At 46.1% G+C, this 21,994-nt stretch overlaps 1 protein-coding gene across 1 annotated transcript in view; it reads right to left on the reverse strand.

The window, feature by feature from the left end:
- The window catches only part of ZMAT4 (zinc finger matrin-type 4), a 357,231-nt gene extending 353,060 nt beyond the window's left edge, over window positions 1–4,171 (reverse strand). The window contains exon 1 of the mRNA XM_044299054.1: window positions 4,067–4,171. Coding sequence (XP_044154989.1) covers window positions 4,067–4,171 — 105 coding nt within the window. The remainder of the gene's footprint in view (window positions 1–4,066) is intronic.
- Between the last annotated feature and the right edge of the window lie 17,823 nt (window positions 4,172–21,994).

A 21,994-nucleotide genomic window follows, 5' to 3' on the forward strand; every position in this document is an offset into this window, starting at 1 on the left:
AAGCAGATGCAAGCAAGCAGTCTTAGTATAATAAGATAATGACTACAGATATGAAACATGCAGCTTGCAGATAGCTGCGTGACTGGTAGTGGTATTAGCACATCTAAGCATGTCCGCCCAGCTCACTGCACATGTCTGATTAGTGCTTGCTCTGAGCATCCTGCGAGCGGCAGATATAAATAAGTAAGGAAATGCAAATGTGCCGGGGATAAGACAAGAGGCTGGAGAGCAAGACAGATATCAAAGAGCCTTAAAGTGAACAGCTAAGACTACAAAACAGAGGAGGCAAAGAGTCCCCAAGGTCTATTCACTGCAAGGAAGTCTGGCAAGAACACAATTCATGAAGTCTAGGCTCTTCCTACCCTAGGCCTCCTCCAAAGGATTGTATTTTCAGTCCACGACTGATGCGCATTCATTTCTATAGGTCCGGGAAAAAAATGTCATCCCTTTGCCGTCTGCATCCGTGCGGCCGGACCTCAAATTATAGAACCTCTCTAGTGTTGAGCGAACTTGTGTTTCAAGTTCGGCGTACAAGGTTCGGGTCCAGGTTGTCTAAGAATTCTGCTGTAAAATCTACGCTCGCTTGGAAATTTTACCAGTAAAAATACAAAGCAGATAACGAATAAGGAAGCCGCGTGGAGTCGCCGGCTACAAACCTCCACAGTGATTAATCAGTAATGACTAATAATCCACATTTAATAGTATAATGCGTTAACTCCGAGCTGTGTAGGTAATAACGATGATTGGAGGTTGGTAAGTACAGTTTTCCATTTTTGATAAATTGCACCCACGCCCTCGCAGCATGGCTGTCATCAAACTTACTACAGCACGCGCCTAGGTCAGCACTATCCATATCTATTACCCAGCCTTCCTTTCCCGCTACCACCACCGCTTTATCAGATGTTTCGTTTCACGTATTTATTGCAAAAATTGCTTCTTTTCAGCTTAAAGGGACTTTGACATCGAGGACGTGTCCTTCAGATCGGTGGCAGTCGGACTGATCAGCAAATTGCTGGGGTCGTGGCACTTCGTGAGCACCGTGTCTGCATCGTTGCGTACCAGCCACTGCTCTGTACATCTTGTAGTGGCTGTGCCTGGTCCTGAAGTGGGACTGACTGCAATACCAGGCACATCCACTATGAGAAGCGTGGAGCTCTGGTTGACAAACAATGAAAGGGACAATAAACTTACAGTCCTTTTCAATTGGGTATTTGTTTTTCTTACCGTTGAGCCCAGGGGCGGACTTTACCACCACACAAGCCAATCGAATGCTTGGGGCCCCAGAGATCAGGTGGCCCTCTGCTGTCCACATGGAGTTGGCTGGAAAAAAAAACTGCGATAAACGACTCTTTTTTTTTAATTAAAAACATGAAATTCCAGATGTTGAATGGATAGGGGAGAGAATTATGTTTAGTTGCGGACCAGGGATCACAAATCTTGTGGGTTCCCCAAAGGTGGCTTCCCAAGTCACCCTATATACTGGCTAGGAAGTGAGATAAAGCTAAGTCCTAAGCCAGATCCAAGCGGAACACTCGTCCTGAAAAAGGCGACCCCTTAACCTTACTCTAGGCAATATGCCCTGAGTGCTTACTGGCAAAGTCCACCAGGTCAGGAGTGGACAGTCTCGCAATATGGTGGTTTAGGCTTCTGGTCAAGGAAGTGGCTACAAATGCCGTTGAGGGCTGGCTTTTTATGCTCAATGCTCCACCTCCTCCACCGGGTGTCGTCCAATGAAAGTGAAGGAAAGACTTCAGGTATGCACCAAGGCTGTCATTGGGCTCATATGGGCATGCCTCCTGAGGGCATCCACTTGTGTTTGATGCTGCAACAGTTGTTGAAACCTCGACCTCATGTTACAGATCACCGCTGTTACCACCGCTCGTCCGCTCTGGTGTCCACATGCTTGGTAAAAGGTTATGGAGCTCAGTGCTTTCTTTCCCAGACTTGTCTTGTGCATCATGTGAGCATTCCTCAAAAGCATACCTGCAGAAGAGAAACTCTATGGAAGAGAGGATCCTCTAGATCAAAAACGTCTTCTCTATTAAAGGACTTTTCTTAGACTAAATATTGATGAGCTATTCTCAGGACAGGTTGTCAATAATCGGTGGTGGTCTGACCCCAATGATCTGTTGGAAGGGACGTTGCGTCCTCTTCCCCAGCCCGTGCCGCCACTTCCATTGGTCACAGTCCCATTAACCTGAATGGGATGCGCTGCAATACCAAGCATGGCCACTTCACAATGGACAGCGCTGTGCTTGTATACTACAAAGAGGCTGCGGCATACATCAGAAGTTGGGAACAGTCCCAGGACCTGTCTTGCTCTCAGCGGGCAGCGGGACTGCATTACCAGGCCAACATTGTGATATTATGTGTGATGTGCACAGCTCTCTATAACACATTTCCTAGAAGGTGTTACGCCAGATGCAGCATTTGGTGCCAGCTTTTCCAAAAAATGATTAGTTTGAAGTCAAACCGAGGTGAGAAAAATACATTTATGCTGTCACTTTGGAGGAATATATTCCCTTTGAAGGATGCATCTGACAAATAATGGCTTAAAGAGGCGCCAGAAGTTCAAGGATGTTATGACAGCAGCTCCCTTCTCAGGTGTGACATTAAGAAGGATTCTTCTGCTGCCGCTCATGAAAGACCCCTGATGGGGGACGTGCGGAGGAAAGGTCAGTGACAATCTGCAATGTGATCAGATATAAATACTCTGAGAAGTCGATATATTCGCCTTTCATCCTAGGACTCATTGAGGTACATGAGAAATAGCTAATATCTAGTAAATGCAGGCAGTATACCTCTGTGTCATACTTCTGGGTGTATTCAGGATTGCAAGGTAGTAACTTCGTACATATAAAAGGATTTACGTATGTCAGAGTCTTCCATTGGGGAACAATTAATGCAGACCCCAGATTAGACTCCTAAATTAATTCAGCCAGTAGTACAAACACCCATATTAATCCAGAAATCAGACCCCAGACCAGACCCTTAACCAGACTTTAGATCAAACTCATAAATCAGATCCCACATAAGACCTCTAAGACAGATAGCAGACTAAACCCAAAAGCAGAATCCAAATTAGAACCCTAGGACTGATCCTAGACCTCTAATTCAGACCCCAAATTAGACCACTAAGACTGACTCAGACCTCTAAATCAGACCCCATATTAGACCACTAAGACTGACTTCAGTCCTCTATATCAGACCCCATATTAGACACCTAAGACTGACCTCAAAGCTCTAAACCAGACCCTATGTAACACCACTAATACTGACTCCAGTCCTTTAAATCCCACCTCAGATCAGAGCCCTAACATAGACCCGAGACCAAACACCTAACACAGACCCTAAATCAGACCCCTACAGCAAACCTAAGACCAGACCCATAAATCAGACTCCAAAGAAATCATAGACCAGAACGTAAAAAAAAAAATACCTACTGATTTACTTTTCCACGCTTCTAGCGTCTCCTTTCTTCGAGGCTCTGGTCTGCAGGTACAGGCACCAGCCAGGATGTTGTATACAGCGTCCAGATGCCACATTGATTTGGCTGTCCAGAATCAATTGATCACTGTGCAGAACCCATGTTAGGGATCCCACTGAACCGCAGATGGAAAACCCCAGCATATGTTTAAATTTGGACTGCCTGCAGCAACCACTAGGGGGAGCTTAGGGGCTTACTGTATACACAGTATTTAGTAAGCTTTTCTGTGTGACGACTGGTTGTTGCATTGTAACAAAAGGCGAGCATTACCTTAGATTCCTGATACTTGGCTGGACTTTGAGATAAGGCAAATAAGAAAAGCACGAAATATTCCAGATGTAGAGGAGCTGCGTTTGTTATTCTTCACAACTTGTTGCGTGACGGCATGAGGCTTTACACAGGACTGCAGGTAAATCTTCAGTAATACCATAACTCAGAGAGTTACCATTATGTACAAATGATGCAGCAAATTACACGCTCAGCTCCACTACATCTAATCATCATGTAAACAAAGTTCTTAAAATCATCTACAATCTTCATTACTGTATTTGGTTAAATACCGGTGTCGAATGCGCTCACCTCATAATGTGCCACCCTCTGAGACTCCGATATTAACTGCGCATTGCAGATTTTGCAGTACGTCTCTGTAAACAGCGATCTGTCCTCGACTTCTGCAGACTTCATCTAAAAACGTTAAAGCAAAACGCAGTTTAGGACCGAAAAGACGACAAAAATATAATTAAGAAAAAGACAATAAAAAAGTTTATCTGAAGTTTATGCCTGTAAAGAACCAGGGGGAATGGGAGAACCTGGCAGACAGGAGACGGATTCATCACTGACAGCTGGATTGGTGCCACTTTTCAGACTGTCAGTTCCATAATAACTCAAACCAATGATCCCCATTCTTCATAACACCCTCCTCTACTGAAGGATGAAAGTGGACTGTTCACACCACAGCCACAAACTTATTCGGAATTTCAATTTGCAGGAAGGCTAAGGTGCTCAACACTGATGAGAGATGGCTTATCCCAAGTAATTGCAAAAACACAAACAATAAAAAAGCACATAAAAACTGCACAGAAACCAGAGTTGTATTTATATCCTTCTACCTAGGAAGCGTCAGTATAGTAGTTATATTCTTGTACATAGGAGGTAGTATTATAGTAGTTATATTCTTGTACATAGGAGCAGTATTATAGTAGTTATATCCTTCTACCTAGGAAGCGTCAGTATAGTAGTTATATTCTTGTACATAGGAGGCAGTATTATAGTAGTTATATTCTTGTACATAGGAGCAGTATTATAGTAGTTATATTCTTGTACATAGGAGCAGTATTATAGTAGTTATATTCTTGTACATAGGAGCAGTATTATAGTAGTTATATTCTTGTACATAGGAGCAGTATTATAGTAGTTATATTCTTGTACATAGGGGCAGTATTATAGTAGTTATATTCTTGTACATAGGAGCAGTATTATAGTAGTTATATTCTTGTACATAGGAGCAGTATTATAGTAGTTATATTCTTGTACATAGGAGGCAGTATTATAGTAGTTATATTCTTATACATAGGAGGCAGTATTATAGTAGTTATATTCTTGTACATAGGAGCAGTATTATAGTAGTTATATTCTTGTACATAGGAGCAGTATTATAGTAGTTATATTCTTGTACATAGGAGGCAGTATTATAGTAGTTATATTCTTGTACATAGGAGCAGTATTATAGTAGTTATATTCTTGTACACAGGGGCAGTATTATAGTAGTTATATTCTTGTACATAGGAGCAGTATTATAGTAGTTATATTCTTGTACATAGGAGCAGTATTATAGCGGTTATATTCTTGTACGTAGGAGGCAGTATTATAGTAGTTATATTCTTGTACATAGGAGCAGTATTATAGTAGTTATATTCTTGTACATAGGAGGCAGTATTATAGTAGTAATATTCTTGTACATAGGAGCAGTATTATAGTAGTTATATTCTTAACCAAATCTCTTTTTATTGAGAAAGCAAATAGATATAAAGTGCCACAATACAGCAAACGCCATACGCAGATGGCATCAGAATAGTGCAATCAAATATAACAAAAGTCAAACAAATGAAGGGGGGGGGGGGGAACACAAATAGACAAACAGGACAACGGACAGGGATAAAGAAATACCAAACAAGAAGAAGGGAGGGAGGGAGAGGGAGGGAGGGGGGGTGGTGGGTTCAATAATGGCGGTGTCAGTCAGATCATGACAGGGTCTTTCAAGACGCCGGGTGGCGATAGGCTTTCCAGGGACTCCAGATGTCCAGAAAACGAGGGCGAGTGTGAGATTCCCAGTGAGCCAGTTCTTCAAAACGACATATCTGATCCACTTTCTCTTGCCACATCAGCAGCGTAGGTGCAGAGTCGTTCTTCCACAGCAGAGGGACTAGCAGGCGGGCAGCAGTTAGAAGTAACGTTGGTAGGTTGTTTTTAGAAGGGGCGAGGGTTATATTGGGGCACCAAAGCAGGACTAATTGCGCATCTAGACTTATAGGGGAGCCGCAAATGCGCCCGATTAGGCTCTCAATCTGTGTCCAGAAGGGACGGATTAGACTGCAGGACCACCATATGTGAGATAGGGACCCCTTCTCTGTTCCACACCTCCAGCACTGATCGGGTATTTCGTGATTAAGATTATGGAGGAATTCAGGCGTTTTGTACCAACGCGTAAGAAGCTTAAAGGAATTTTCCTGTATTTTGATACAACGACTGAATCCGTGAGAGTTGGAGAGGATAAATGCTTTTTCGGGTTCTGAGAGGGGGTACGAGAGCTCCTTCTCCCAGGCCACTAAAAAGGATAGTACTGGGGGTGTGGAAGAGAGTAACTCCTTGTAGAGAGTTGACAGGGGCTTCTTCGGGGGGATCGGCATATCTAGTTTCTTTTCCAGCCAGGTGGATTCTTCCGTGCAGAAGGGAGGGAGTTTCAAAATCGCAGATATCCTTGCGAAAGGCAGCAAGAGCCAAGAAGGATTGCTTTCGAACCTCAGGCAAGGCCCGAATCGTGTCCCATGCCAAGTCCCCACTCGCAGATACAACCTCCTGTAGTGTGTGGTTAGACAACTGATACCAAACACCTGAAGGGGCAGTGGTCTCGGGATGAACTAAGTTTTGCAATAAGTGCAGAGGGAGGCGAGGATTCGGGAATCTCAGATCTTTAGATCTATAGAGTTTAGCCCATTCAACGAGCATGCCCTTCCAAATGGGGGAGGCAAAGGAATGTGAGGGCGTACAGCTACGGACCCCCCACAGGACGAGATAATCTTTGTATGTAACGAGGCCTCGCTCTAGAGCTGTGCATAGATTTGGGGGGCTTCGGGAAAGAAGAGAGAAGCACCTATTTAGGTGCGTGGCAGTGTAATACAGGTGGACATCGGGAAGGCCGAAGCCACCAAACCTCTTTTCCCTCGTCAATGTGGAGTAAGCTATCCTAGATGGTTTGTTCGACCAGAGGAAAAGGGAGAATCTCCTACGCAACTCTGTAAAGTACGAGCGCGGGAGCCATATGGGCAACGTCTGCAGCAGGTATAGGAGTTTGGGGACAATGAAGGTCTTGAGATAATTCTTCCTGCCTATCCAGGAGATGAAGGGAAGTTTAACCGACTGTAGATGGGATTTAATTGAGTTGAGCATAGGGGTGTAATTAAGGCTGTAAAGGTCATTCAGATTCGCAGAGATGTGAATCCCCAAAAATGTGATGTCCCGAGCGGCCCAAGTGAAGGGGGTGGAGCGTTTAAGCGACGCAACAAGAGCGGGTTTACATGTAACATTCAGGGCAAGGGATTTGCTATAGTTGATCTTGAAATTGGAGACCCAACCGAATTCTTCAAATATAGAGTGTAGCCGGGGGAAGGATGTCTCAGGGTTGGTGGTCATAATAAGGAGGTCGTCTGCAAATGCCGCCGTGAGGTGAGTGTGGGAGGCTCTCTGGAGACCTTCAATATCGGGATCTTGCCTGATTTTGCACAGGAGAGTTTCCATGACTATCACAAAAAGCGAGGGGGAGAGAGGGCAACCCTGCCTAGTGCCATTAGTAATGGCAAAGGCGGGTGAAAGAGTGCCGTTGACTTTGACCCTGGCAGAGGGGGCAGAGTACAGAGAGAGGATAGCGGAAATGAGTTGGTCAGGAAAGCCAAATTTCGACAGAGCCAGTGACATATACTGCCAGCTCACTCTGTCAAAAGCTTTCTCTGCATCAGTGCTCAGCAGAGCTAGCGGGGTAGAGGTAGACCGTGCCCAGTTCATGAGATGAAGGAGGCGAACAGTATTCTCATTACCCTGTCTGCCAGAGACAAAGCCAACTTGTTCTTTGTGAATAACATCCGGGAGAACTTTTTGAATCCGTTGAGCCAGGATCTTAGCCCACCATTTAATGTCCGTGTTTAGTAGGGAGATAGGGCGGTAACTGCCACATTGCAACGGGTCTTTATTCTCCTTATGGATAATGGTGATGTGGGCTGTGAGTGACTGGGCAGGGAGGTGGCCACCACCCAGGAGATAATTACATAGGGAGCTAAATTGAGGGGCTAGGACAGATTTAAAAGTTTTATAATAAGAGATGGTGAAACCGTCAGGGCCGGGACTGCGACCGGAGGGGATAGTGGCTAGGACTTTCAGGACTTCCGGGCCAGAGATGGGAGCTAATAGTTGGGAGGACTGATCCGGGGATATAGAGGGAAGCTGAAGGGAGGAGAGGAATTTATTCGAGGCCTCCGCGACGGAGCAGGGAGATGACCCAGGAGGGGGCGGGAGGTTGTAAAGGTCTTCGTAGAAGGCACAAAATGCTTTGGCTATATCAGGGGTAGACTTAAGGTGATTGCCCGCCGCATCTTTGATCGCCGGAATGAAGGAGTCAGAAAATTGTTGTTTAGTTAGCGCCGCCATAAGTCTGTTCCCTCTGTCGCCATGTGCGTAGGATTTGAAGCGCGCACGAAGGAGTAATTTAGCTGAAGTAACGTTCAACATATCTTTTAATTGAGATCGCGCGACAGAAAGCTCCTCCGCAAGGCTTAACGCTTGGGATTGCTTATGGCTGAGCTCGAGGGTGGCGATACGGGATAGGAGGGTGGACATGGCCTGGGCTCTTTGTTTTTTAAGATGGGAGCCGAGAGCGATAAGCTCTCCACGGATCACGGCCTTGTGGGTTTCCCAGATTACAGCGGGGGAGGGAGGGGAGGGACCTGCGGTGTTAGTACTGAAGAACTCCTGGAGGGAGGTGGCTATTTTCCCCGATGACACCTGGTCCTGGATGATGGTCTCATTGAGACGCCAGTTCCATTCCCGTGTAGGGAGAGTGGACAGCGAAACTGTCAGAAAGACAGGGGCGTGGTCCGACAACGTGATGTTGCCTATTCGGGTGTTTACAATTTGTTTGACATGCTCAGAGGAGAGAAAGACATAGTCTAATCTGTGGTGTGAGGACTTGGCATGGGAGTAGAACGAGTAGTCACGACCCGTGGGGTTCAGGGTACGCCAGGTATCAATAACACCTAGTTTACGCAGAGCCACCTTCAGGCGTCTAAGACGTACGTGAGTGATAGCCGATTTCCCCGAGGAGGAATCCAGAAGTGGGTCTAGGGTCACATTAAAATCTCCCCCCAGAATTACCATACCCTGTTTGAATGCAGCCAGCGCAGCGAGGGTCTGAACCAGCCATGCAACCTGTCCCCTATTTGGCGCGTAAATATTGGCCAGTGTAACCGGTGTGCCCGCTATAGAGCCCTTCACAAATAAGTACCGGCCATCAGGATCCGAGGAGGAGGCTGTAACCGCAAAGGGTACCTGCTTGTGAATGGCAATACTGACACCCCGGCTAGCGGAGGCCTGTGCGCTGTGGAACCACTGAGTGAACTTTTTGGAAGGAAGATTGGGAATCTTACCTGCCCGGAAATGTGTTTCTTGAAAAAAGGCTATTGAGACTTTGTCTTTTAGTAGTAAGGAAATCACCTGGGATCTTTTGCACGGCTCGTTCAGGCCCCGGACATTAAGGGAAGAAACTATAAGAGAAGCCATGTTAAGTCAGCAGGAAAGCACAAAGCAATCATAATCTGAGCGAACCAAGTAAGAACATTAGGATGGGATAAGAGGACACAGAAGGGGAAACACATGAGGGCAAAAGAAGGGAGACAATAATGCAAACAGTAAATCATAATCACAGAATGCAGAACTAAGAGCTCCACGGAGCGCCTGGGAATCAGAGGATCCTTTCTCATCACGGCCTGGTGCCGGGATCCATCAGGCGGGGGGTCTCGTAGAGCTGGGAGAGGCCATGAAAAGGCCATCAGGTAACAAGGAAGTCAATGAGGGAAACAACGGCAAACAAATCCCCTGTGCAGAGGGGGTGGGAGGGAAGAGGTAGATAACATTCAGGAGGGTGAAGTCCTCAGGGAGGTGAACAAAGGCCTGGATACACCTAGAAAGGCCATGTCAAAAGGCTAGACGGCTCCTATGCATGTCCTGAACAATATAACAGGAGAAAACCGTAACTTCCGGAGGTCCACTTCAGGAGAACACCTGAACTGTGAACGGCGAAAATGGTGGCCAACGTAGCAGAGAAGAATCAGCGATGAGGAGAGCGACCCGCAGCAGCGGAGGCCTGGGAACTCTGACTGGGTCGGGATTTCTTCCCGGCAGGCACAAGGGACCAGGTGTCTGCAGTCGGAGGCGAGGGTATAGGATCTCCCTGGTCTGCCGGCATCCAGGACGGAATTTCAATTGGAGCAATACCCAGTGGGACCCAGGCCCCGGATAGGTCCTGAGGCGTGCGTATGGTGATCTGCCGTCCGTTTTTGACGACGGCCAAGCCAAAGGGGTACAGCCAGCGGAACTGGGTCCCGGAAGATTTAAGAACTTCAAGAAGCGGACGCAAAATACGTCTCTTTGCCAACGTGGAAGGTGCCAAGTCCTGAAAGAACTGCAGCTGCGAGCCTTCATATTCCAGGCGGTCCGCCTCTCTACTGGCTTTCAATAGAGCCGCAGTGTCCACAAAACTGAGGATACCGCAGACAACATCTCTCGGAGGGTCTGAAGCCTTTGGCTTGGGGCGAAGAGCGCGATGTATGCGTTCAATGACAATATTTGCTGCTCTTTCTGGAGTTAAAAGATTCGCGAATATTTCTTTCGCGATTTTTTCAAGAACTTCCGATGCGAATATTTCAGGGAGGCCGCGGATGCGAATATTACGTCTACGGCTGCGATTTTCCTGATCTTCAATTCGCAGGAGGGCATCGTTAAGAAGATCTTTATGCGATCCGAGGGTGGAGCATGTTTCCTCACCGAAGCGAATAATCGCGTCTTGCGAGTTTTCCAGTGCAGCGACTCTCTGGCCGATGGATCGGAGATCGGTCTTTATTTCAGTCAAGTCCTGCTTCAGGGGAGCTAGCGCAGAGTCCAAAATTTCGCGAAGGATCGCTTTTGAAAGATTCGTTCCCCGCTTGCGATTTTTATATTCGGAAGCATCCGAAATACTTCCCGCTTCCGAAAATTCATCCGGATCGGAATGAATAGAAGGAGCCGGCGCCATCTTAGGTGTCCCAGCAGCGGTGCCCTTGGCAGCTTTCCTCAGGAATTTCTCCATGTCAGGCTGTTTGGAGCGGCTCACAGGTGGGTCAGCAGGTTCCCTGGGGCGATCTCTCTCCACTTTGCCCATTTCAAGCTTCTAAAAGGTGCTATAAAAGGGGGTTTGTGCCGGCTAGGATGAGGAGCTCAGTCACCGGCAGCCATGCAGCTCAGCGGCCAAACTCCGCCCCCATAGTAGTTATATTCTTGTACATAGGAGCAGTATTATAGTAGTTATATTCTTGTACATAGGAGCAGTATTATAGTAGTTATATTCTTGTACATAGGAGCAGTATTATAGTAGTTATATTCTTGTACATAGGAGCAGTATTATAGTAGTTATATTCTTGTACATAGGAGCAGTATTATAGTAGTTATATTCTTGTACATAGGAGCAGTATTATAGTAGTTATATTCTTGTACATAGGAGCAGTATTATAGTAGTTATATTCTTGTACATAGCAGTATTATAGTAGTTATATTCTTGTACATAGGAGGCAGTATTATAGTAGTTATATTCTTGTACATAGGAGGCAGTATTATAGTAGTTATATTCTTGTACATAGGAGCAGTATTATAGTAGTTATATTCTTGTACATAGGAGGCAGTATTATAGTAGTTATATTCTTGTACATAGGAGGCAGTATTATAGTAGTTATATTCTTGTACATAGGAGCAGTATTATAGTAGTTATATTCTTGTACATAGGAGCAGTATTATAGTAGTTATATTCTTGTACATAGGAGCAGTATTATAGTAGTTATATTCTTGTACATAGGAGCAGTATTATAGTAGTTATATTCTTGTACATAGGAGCAGTATTATAGTAGTTATATTCTTGTACATAGGAGGCAGTATTATAGTAGTTATATTCTTGTACATAGGAGCAGTATTATAGTAGTTATATTCTTGTACATAGGAGCAGTATTATAGTAGATATATTATTGTACATAGGAGGCAGTATTATAGTAGTTATATTCTTGTACATAGGAGCAGTATTATAGTAGTTATATTCTTGTACATAGGAGCAGTATTATAGTAGTTATATTCTTGTACATAGGAGCAGTATTATAGTAGTTATATTCTTGTACATAGGAGGCAGTATTTTAGTAGTTATATTATTGTACATAGGAGCAGTATTATAGTAGTTATATTCTTGTACATAGGAGCAGTATTATAGTAGTTATATTCTTGTACATAGGAGGCAATTTTTATTAGTATAAACAAACATAACAATACATTCAATCTGAATGAACAGAAACAATGGTCATTTACCAGAAATCATACATATCCAACAGTATAAATAATAATAATGATGATAACTTTAACTTAACAATAGTCCATTGCTGTTAAAGGAGAATAAAGTAAATAGATCAGTAATAAACACAATTCCATTATGAGGATCAGTCCACATCCACCATATGTACCTTCCTCCATAACATCCTGTTTCTCTCCTTTTTCCTACATTCTAAGCTCTTTATCCACCTCAGCTCTGACAGGATCAGGGTCACCGCTTGCCTGTGATGGAACGGCTCGCTATGTACGGACACTTTCGTTCTAGTATGCCAGTGGTAGTATTTGATGACTGTAATAATCAGGTACATGGTCCCCCGGTCAATGTCAGGTATACTGGCTGGTACCCCATAGATGATATCTGGGTATGTAAGACGCCGCAGTCTAGGGATCTTTAACCTAGAGGATACCTCCTGCCATATTTTCTGCCCCTCCTCGCACTCAGATATAAAATGTGCCATTGTCTCCTCCTGTTGACATCCTAAGGGACACTTACGCTCTGAGACACTCAGATGTTTTAGATTCCCCTTAACATAAAGCTTTCCATGCAAGGACAGCCAGGCAATGTCAAAAAATTTTGCAGGGAGCCTGACTCCATTAAGAAACCTCAGACTTTCTTTTAAGGTTACGGTTGTACAGTCTTTTAATGCCGGCTGTATATAAAAGAAAGTCCTACATATGGTCAGGTACAGCTCTTTCCTGGTCTTACTCTCAATACACCCTTTATCAATCCGCCAGTTTCTCAAGCACCGGAGACCATAGTTCAGGTACTGGGGGAGGAAGCCACGAGTCAACCGACCCCTCTTGAGACTGCCGCCTCGCACCCAAGACTCTGCAAAAGGCAATATCCAGTCCCTGACACTGTTCACCCACAGGGAGCTGTTCTCTGAGTCCAGGTCACCAAAATTGACTTTTAGGAACAAGGAGTCAAAGAACACCCTTGGATTTAACATATCCAGCCCACCCTCTCTCCTCTGCAGGTAGGTGATCCCTCTTTTTACTGGGTTTAACCTGTTCCCCCAAAGAAGCTGGAAGAACAGGCTAAAGAGCCTAGCCGAGAAAGATTCTGGCAAAGGAAAAACGACAGAGATATACAAGAAGACAGGGACCAGGTAAGTCTTCAGCATTTTAACCCTTTCTCTATAGGTCAGCCTCCAGTTCTTCCATCGCTGAACCTTTGCATTTCCGGCTTCCAACTTCTCCTCCCAATTTATCCTGGCGTTATCGTCCCTCCCAAATTTAACCCCTAAGATCTTAATATAGGTGGAGGCTTTCGCAAATTGTGGCAGGTCAAAGTCTGGATCAGAATCCAGTGTCCAGAAAGCTTGACTCTTCTCAAGGTTGACCAGAGACCCTGAGGCCTCCGAGTAGCTTCTGATGGCTGCCGACAACATCTGCACCTCACGAGGCTCAGATATCACCACAGTCACATCATCCGCGTAGGCAACAACACTCAGAGGCAAGCAGTGGGGGACCGGCACCCCCTGAAAATCACACTCCTGCAGCGACCTCAGGAACGGGTCTAAGGCAAACACATACAGCAGTGGACTCAACGGGCAACCCTGTCTCACCCCTGCCTCAACCCTGAACGTGCCACCCTGCCAACCATTGACCAGAGGAAAGCTCTCTGCCTCTCTATACAAGGTTTTCAGCCAATCAATAAATTGTCCCGGAATACCGTACTTTGACAAAGTGGCCCATAGATACTCGTGGTCTACTCTGTCAAAGGCTTTAGCCTGGTCAAGACCAACAACATATCTCCCACACCTCAGAGCTTTACATCTCTCAAACATCTCCCTTATCGAGATGACTGCTCCAGAGATGTTCCGCCCTTTTACTGTGCCGAACTGACAGCCTGCCAACAGTGCCCGGGACAAACAGACTAATCTAGAGAAAAGGATTTTTGCCAGAATTTTCCTGTCGACATTCAAGAGGGCAATCGGCCTCCAGTTCTTGATGTCGCTAGGCTCCTTACCTTTAGAAAGCAGAATTAGCGATGACACCCTCATGGACGGAGGCATCAGGTGATTTTCTAGACAATTTTTATACACGTCCACGAGGATTGGAGCCAAGTGGTCTCTGAATTTCTTATAGAATTCTGCGGTAATACCGTCCGGACCTGGTGCCTTCTTCAGATGTAATTTATCAATGGCCACTTTAACTTCCTCCACCGTTAATTCTGCTGTTAAAGGAGAGAAGTCCAAATCATGAGTATCAGGGCCTGGAGTTGCCTCCAAGAATTGTGTCATCTTCTCTTTATCCAAAACCTTCTTCTGAAATAAGTCAGTATAGTAAGATCTCACCACCCCCAGGATACCCTCCCGAGATTCCTGCAAAACACCCTGGGAGTCAGTGAGACCTGTGACCACCTTGTTTACTACACGCTCCCGGCAGTTCTCAAAGGGATCAGGTGACCCTAAGGAACCATAATCTCGTTCCAGAACCAGGGAGGTGTACCTGCTGTACTGATACTGCCTTATCTCAGATTTCAGTCGGTTTATCTTTTGTTGGTCCCCCCCATCTGCCGAATACAGTGACTCCAATTCTTTCCGCAGCTTGAGATACTGGCTGTACTTACTCTTCCCCTTCTTAAATGACAGTCTCCTCAAGAGGGATCTGATCTCCTCCTTGACGTCCTCCCACCAGTCAGCCATGCTATCATAAAAGTCCACTCTCTCTAGTTGTTGCTGAAAAAGAAAGTGGACACAATCCTGGACATAAGGATCCTCCAGGAGACTGGAGTTAAGTCTCCATAGCCCTCTACCAACATCTGGACGCTTCATGGATCCCAAACAGAATGACAAGGCCAAGTGATCAGAGAAAGGGACAATTTTCTCACACATCCCACTAACCACTTCTGTAGGGTTTACAAAAGCCATATCGATGCGACTTCTTCTGTCAGCACAGGAGTATGTAAATTTTGGCTTCCTACCACCCTGTGTGAACACATCGCTGAGGCCTGCCTGCTGGATCATGCTATTTAGGACCTTGGAGTCCCTGGTCACTGCTCGGCCAGAGGATCTGTCACCCGATGTCCTAGTGACATTGAAATCTCCAGCCAACACCACTGGGACAGAGGTAAAAAGATACGGCTTAACCTCGTTAAATAACTGGACCCTTTCCGCCACTGACTGTGGACCATAGATATTAATGAGCCGGAGTCGTCTACCATGGATTGTGACCTCCAGGACCAGACATCGACCCATAATAACTTCTGTCAGTCTATGTATAGTCACATCATTGGTGGTGAACAATATAGCAACCCCGGCATAAGGCTCCACAGCCAGTGACCAGAAAGAAGGACCAGACCTCCATTCCCTCTCAGCCTCACGTAGAAGTCCTGATGTGGTCAGACGCGTCTCCTGTAAGAAGATGACATCTGCATCAAAAGATCTCAGGTGGTCATACACTATGTGCCTTGTCTTTCTTACTTTAATACTATTGACATTGCTGGAAAGCACTTTTAAAGAGAACCCGGCCATCATTACACAACACAAAAGAAAGAGCAGCGAGGTAATACCCATCATCATAGGTCGGAGTTGCCCTGCTTACCACCTGTCTCCATGTCTGATTCTACCTGGGACTCTACAGCATAGGGTTTCCTTTTGGTCGGGGGATCCTCAGTGTCCCCTTCACATTCATCATCTATTTTCTTCAGTTCTCTCTCATAATCTCCCTCAGATTCTGACAGTACTTCATACCTGTTGGATATGGCCATAACCTCTGACCCCTTATGGACTTTCTTCCTGACACTCTCGGCCATGCTGTACTCACCCTCAGGCTTACGGGAGGACTTGTCTTTTTTCCTCCTCTTGTTGCTCTTACTTTCCTCAAATACTGCTGGCGATGAAGAAGAGGCTACCTCTGACTGTTGCTGGCCCTCAGGGACAACCTCCATACTCCCCTGTGCAGTATCTGGGACCTCATGTTCTGGAGCTGCAGTACCTGATCCCTGCTGGACTTCTTGTGTGGTCAGAATGGACCCTGACATTAAGGCCTCCTCCTCTACAGCATCTGCCTCTAACAATTCCTCATCAGGAAGCTCCTTACAGACATTGTGCCATGCGTCCGGACAATCTCTGTGAGGGTGACCCATCGCACCACATAGATTACATCTGATGTTCTGACAGTTTGCACTTATGTGGCCAACCTCACCTGCACAGATTGCACTTGACCACAGTGCACACACTCGCGACATGACCGGCTCTGCCACATTTAAAACACTTCCTGGGCTGACCTGGGTAGAAGCAGACGCCTTTCTCTCTCCCAATGAAGAAGGAGTTTGGTAGATGCCACGTGACATTATTATGCTGGCGCAGCTTCACCAAGACCTTCCACCCTCCAGTCCAGATACCATCATCATCTCGGTTCTTGGTGAGATCAGAGACCATGTCACAGTGTCTCCTGAGCCACACAACAATGTCCTGGGGAGGGACGGCTTCATTCCAGAAGATGATATTAACAGTGACGGTATCTGGCTTGGATATTGGAATAAAAATAAATTTACTCCAATCGTCAGTGTCCCTGAACCTAGGGAAATTAGCCCAAAATCTATCCAGATTAGACATGACCTTAAAGCTGATGTCATAGCCCTGTCTATCTGGTAGATTAATGACTGCCAAGATGTCCGCTGGCACAAACCCCATCTGGCGACACAGGAGTTCTCGGACCACAAGCCTCCGATCTGGGAGGTCTTCTTTGGCGCCTCGATGTTTAAACCTCACTACATTCCTCCTTTTAAAGGCCTGACCTGTATAGTGAGCGCCGGAGGACAAAGATGGAGCACCACGGCTCCAGGCATTACTGGGGGGGACCTGGCGGGGTTCAGGGCCCTGACTTATTGGGGGGGTGTCTGCACTAGGGGGGTCACTCACACCTTCTGTGCTTGAGGGTAAAGGTGGAAAATCGCCCTCATTACTCTGTGGAGATTCCTCCAGCTCGTCCACCTCTATGCCATCATCAGATATCTCCCATACAGACTGTACATTCCCCCCAGACACTGACCCCTCAGGTACATGTCCACCATCACCCCCAGTCTCTGCCCCAGCAGTAGAGATCTGCTCTGCCACCCCATCACCTGGATGTACGGATAGATGTCCATTGTCCTGCTGCACTGTGCCTCCTGGGACTTGTAGTGCTGGTGTCTGAGGTCCATGTGTCTCCTCAGGGATAGCTGCAGATCCTTGTGGCCGCTGTTGTACACTGTCCTGTTTATAAATCTCTCCTTTTTGAAAGGAAAACTTTGCGGCTTGCAGCACAGGTCTTGTCGCTTGCTGGGCCTCCTCAGGGGTAACACTGGAATCCAGTTCAGCAGGAGAAAATACAGATTCAAGGTTCAGGCCTTGGCTGGCAAAACGCTCCTGGTTCCTATAGGACTCAGCAAGTGGTCCCATCCTGTCCAGTACAATGTCCTATCTGCTTTACCAGGTCACCAAGTTCCAAGCTGAGTGAGTGTAGCTTACGGTCGTACACGGCTGCACAGTTTGGATTTGCAGTGTTTAGCTTGTAGACGCAGTCAATCTCCATTTGCAGCATTTGTTTGTGTCCCATCAGCTCCTCCATGTTCCTCACCAGGGCAGGGATCTCCTCTGCTAGCTGCAGCTCAGGTGCACGGGTCTCTCTCGTTTGGGATCCAGTCTTGGGCAGCTTCTCAGGCTGTTTGAACTCAGCAGACCTGGAGCCTCCATCAGATTTCTCTGCAGATCTCTCTTGTGCCACATCCATAGATCTTTCAGCATTTTTGCTGCTGCCACCTCCAGACTGAGACCTGGTGCGGCCTAAGCATGCCATGGTCACCACCTCACACTGCTGCAGGTTCTGCTGTAATGTCAGCCTCTCCAGAGATGTCCTCCGCTGCCTGTGTGCTGGAGGGGTGAGCTGCACACCTGACGCATGTGCTGCGCCCTGTCTCACCTCCTGTGCAGCCTGCAGGTTGGGATTTACACTCACAGAAGATACCTTTTGGGGGTCACTATGCTGTACTGGACGCTGCAGGCCTGGGCTGGAGGTCTGCTTCTCATCACATCTCTGAGCTGTACTCACTGCGGCTGAATCCTTCTTTCTTTCTGGAACCACAACTGTTGCTCCATCTTTCTTACTTGCACTTAATGCACTGGTGTTTCCTCCATTCTGGTCATTCCTTGTCACAGGATTCACTTTTGGACTTGTATCCATACTAGAGAAAGCCTGGGAGTTTCCTCCCAGTGGAGGCCTGGAAGCCTGGGCCTTGCTTGGGGAAGTTCCCCGCCCAGGGAGGCCCTTCCCTGGGCTAGCTCCAGACATGAGGAGAACCACCTACACACGTCCTCACAGCTAGGAGGCAGTATTTTAGTAGTTATATTCTTGTACATAGGAGCAGTATTATAGTAGTTATATTCTTGTACATAGGAGCAGTATTATAGTAGTTATATTCTTGTACATAGGAGCAGTATTATAGTAGTTATATTCTTGTACATAGGAGGCAGTATTTTAGTAGTTATATTCTTGTACATAGGAGCAGTATTATAGTAGTTATATTCTTGTACATAGGAGCAGTATTATAGTAGTTATATTCTTGTATATAGGAGCAGTATTATAGTAGTTATATTCTTGTACATAGGAGGCAATTTTTATTAGTATAAACAAACATAACAATACATTCAATCTGAATGAACAGAAACAATGGTCATTTACCAGAAATCATACATATCCAACAGTATAAATAATAATAATGGTGATAACTTTAACTTAACAATAGTCCATTGCTGTTAAAGGAGAATAAAGTAAATAAATCAGTAATAAACACAATTCCATTATGAGGATCAGTCCACATCCACCATATGCACATTCCTCCATAACATCCTGTTTCTCTCCTTTTTCCTACATTCTAAGTTCTTTATCCACCTCAGCTCTGACAGGATCAGGGTCACCGCTTGCCTGTGATGGAACGGCTCGCTATGTACGGACACTTTCGTTCTAGTATGCCAGTGGTAGTATTTATGACTGTTAATAATCAGGTACATGGTCCCCCGGTCAAATGTCAGGTATACTGGCTGGTACCCCATAGATATAGTCATGGGTATGTAAGACGCCGCAGTCTAGGGATCTTTAACCTAGATGATACCTCCTGCCATATTTTCTGCCCCTTCCTCGCACTCAGATATAAAATGTGCCATTGTCTCCTCCTGTTGACATCCTAAGGGACACTTACGCTCTGACACACTCAGATGTTTTAGATTCCCCTTAACATAAAGCTTTCCCATGCAAGGACAGCCAGGCAATGTCAAAAAATTTTGCAGGGAGCCTGACTCCATTAAGAAACCTCAGACTTTCTTTTAAGGTTACTGTTGTACAGTCTTTTAATGCGGGCTGTATATAAAAGAAAGTCCTACATATGGTCAGGTACAGCTCTTTCCTGGTCTTACTCTCAATACACCCTTTATCAATCCGCCAGTTTCTCAAGCACCGGAGACCATAGTTCAGGTACTGGGGGAGGAAGCCACGAGTCAACCGACCCCTCTTGAGACTGCCGCCTCGCACCCAAGACTCTGCAAAAGGCAATATCCAGTCCCTGACACTGTTCACCCACAGGGAGCTGTTCTCTGAGTCCAGGTCACCAAAATTGACTTTTAGGAACAAGGAGTCAAAGAACACCCTTGGATTTAACATATCCAGCCCACCCTCTCTCCTCTGCAGGTAGGTGATCCCTCTTTTTACTGGGTTTAACCTGTTCCCCCAAAGAAGCTGGAAGAACAGGCTAAAGAGCCTAGCCGAGAAAGATTCTGGCAAAGGAAAAACGACAGAGATATACAAGAAGACAGGGACCAGGTAAGTCTTCAGCATTTTAACCCTTTCTCTATAGGTCAGCCTCCAGTTCTTCCATCGCTGAACCTTTGCATTTCCGGTTTCCAACTTCTCCTCCCAATTTATCCTGGCGTTATCGTCCCTCCCAAATTTAACCCCTAAGATCTTAATATAGGTGGAGGCTTTCGCAAATTGTGGCAGGTCAAAGTCTGGATCAGAATCCAGTGTCCAGAAAGCTTGACTCTTCTCAAGGTTGACCAGAGACCCTGAGGCCTCCGAGTAGCTTCTGATGGCTGCCGACAACATCTGCACCTCACGAGGCTCAGATATCACCACAGTCACATCATCCGCGTAGGCGACAACACTCAGAGGCAAGCAGTGGGGGACCGGCACCCCCTGAAAATCACACTCCTGCAGCGACCTCAGGAACGGGTCTAAGGCAAACACATACAGCAGTGGACTCAACGGGCAACCCTGTCTCACCCCTGCCGCAACCCTGAACGTGCCACCCTGCCAACCATTGACCAGAGGAAAGCTCTCTGCCTCTCTGTACAAGGTTTTCAGCCAATCAATAAATTGTCCCGGAATACCGTACTTTGACAAAGTGGCCCATAGATACTCGTGGTCTACTCTGTCGAAGGCTTTAGCCTGGTCAAGACCAACAACATATCTCCCACACCTCAGAGCTTTACATCTCTCAAACATCTCCCTTATCGAGATGACTGCTCCAGAGATGTTCCGCCCTTTTACTGTGCCGAACTGACAGCCTGCCAACAGTGCCCGGGACAAACAGACTAATCTAGAGAAAAGGATTTTTGCCAGAATTTTCCTGTCGACATTCAAGAGGGCAATCGGCCTCCAGTTCTTGATGTCACTAGGCTCCTTACCTTTAGAAAGCAGAATTAGCGATGACACCCTCATGGACGGAGGCATCAGGTGATTTTCTAGACAATTTTTATAGACGTCCACGAGGATTGGAGCCAAGTGGTCTCTGAATTTCTTATAGAATTCTGCAGTAATACCGTCCGGACCTGGTGCCTTCTTCAGATGTAATTTATCAATGGCCACTTTAACTTCCTCCACCGTTAATTCTGCTGTTAAAGGAGAGAAGTCCAAATCATGAGTATCAGGGCCTGGAGTTGCCTCCAAGAATTGTGTCATCTTCTCTTTATCCAAAACCTTCTTCTGAAATAAGTCAGTATAGTAAGATCTCACCACCCCCAGGATACCCTCCCGAGATTCCTGCAAAACACCCTGGGAGTCAGTGAGACCTGTGACCACCTTGTTTACTACACGCTCCCGGCAGTTCTCAAAGGGATCAGGTGACCCTAAGGAACCATAATCTCGTTCCAGAACCAGGGAGGTGTACCTGCTGTACTGATACTGCCTTATCTCAGATTTCAGTCGGTTTATCTTTTGTTGGTCCCCCCCATCTGCCGAATACAGTGACTCCAATTCTTTCCGCAGCTTGAGATACTGGCTGTACTTACTCTTCCCCTTCTTAAATGACAGTCTCCTCAAGAGGGATCTGATCTCCTCCTTGACGTCCTCCCACCAGTCAGCCATGCTATCATAAAAGTCCACTCTCTCTAGTTGTTGCTGAAAAAGAAAGTGGACACAATCCTGGACATAAGGATCCTCCAGGAGACTGGAGTTAAGTCTCCATAGCCCTCTACCAACATCTGGACGCTTCATGGATCCCAAACAGAATGACAAGGCCAAGTGATCAGAGAAAGGGACAATTTTCTCACACATCCCACTAACCACTTCTGTAGGGTTTACAAAAGCCATATCAATGCGACTTCTTCTGTCAGCACAGGAGTATGTAAATTTTGGCTTCCT

This window comes from Bufo gargarizans, chromosome 6, assembly GCF_014858855.1.
Source record: "Bufo gargarizans isolate SCDJY-AF-19 chromosome 6, ASM1485885v1, whole genome shotgun sequence".
Taxonomy (NCBI): Eukaryota; Metazoa; Chordata; class Amphibia; order Anura; family Bufonidae; genus Bufo; species Bufo gargarizans.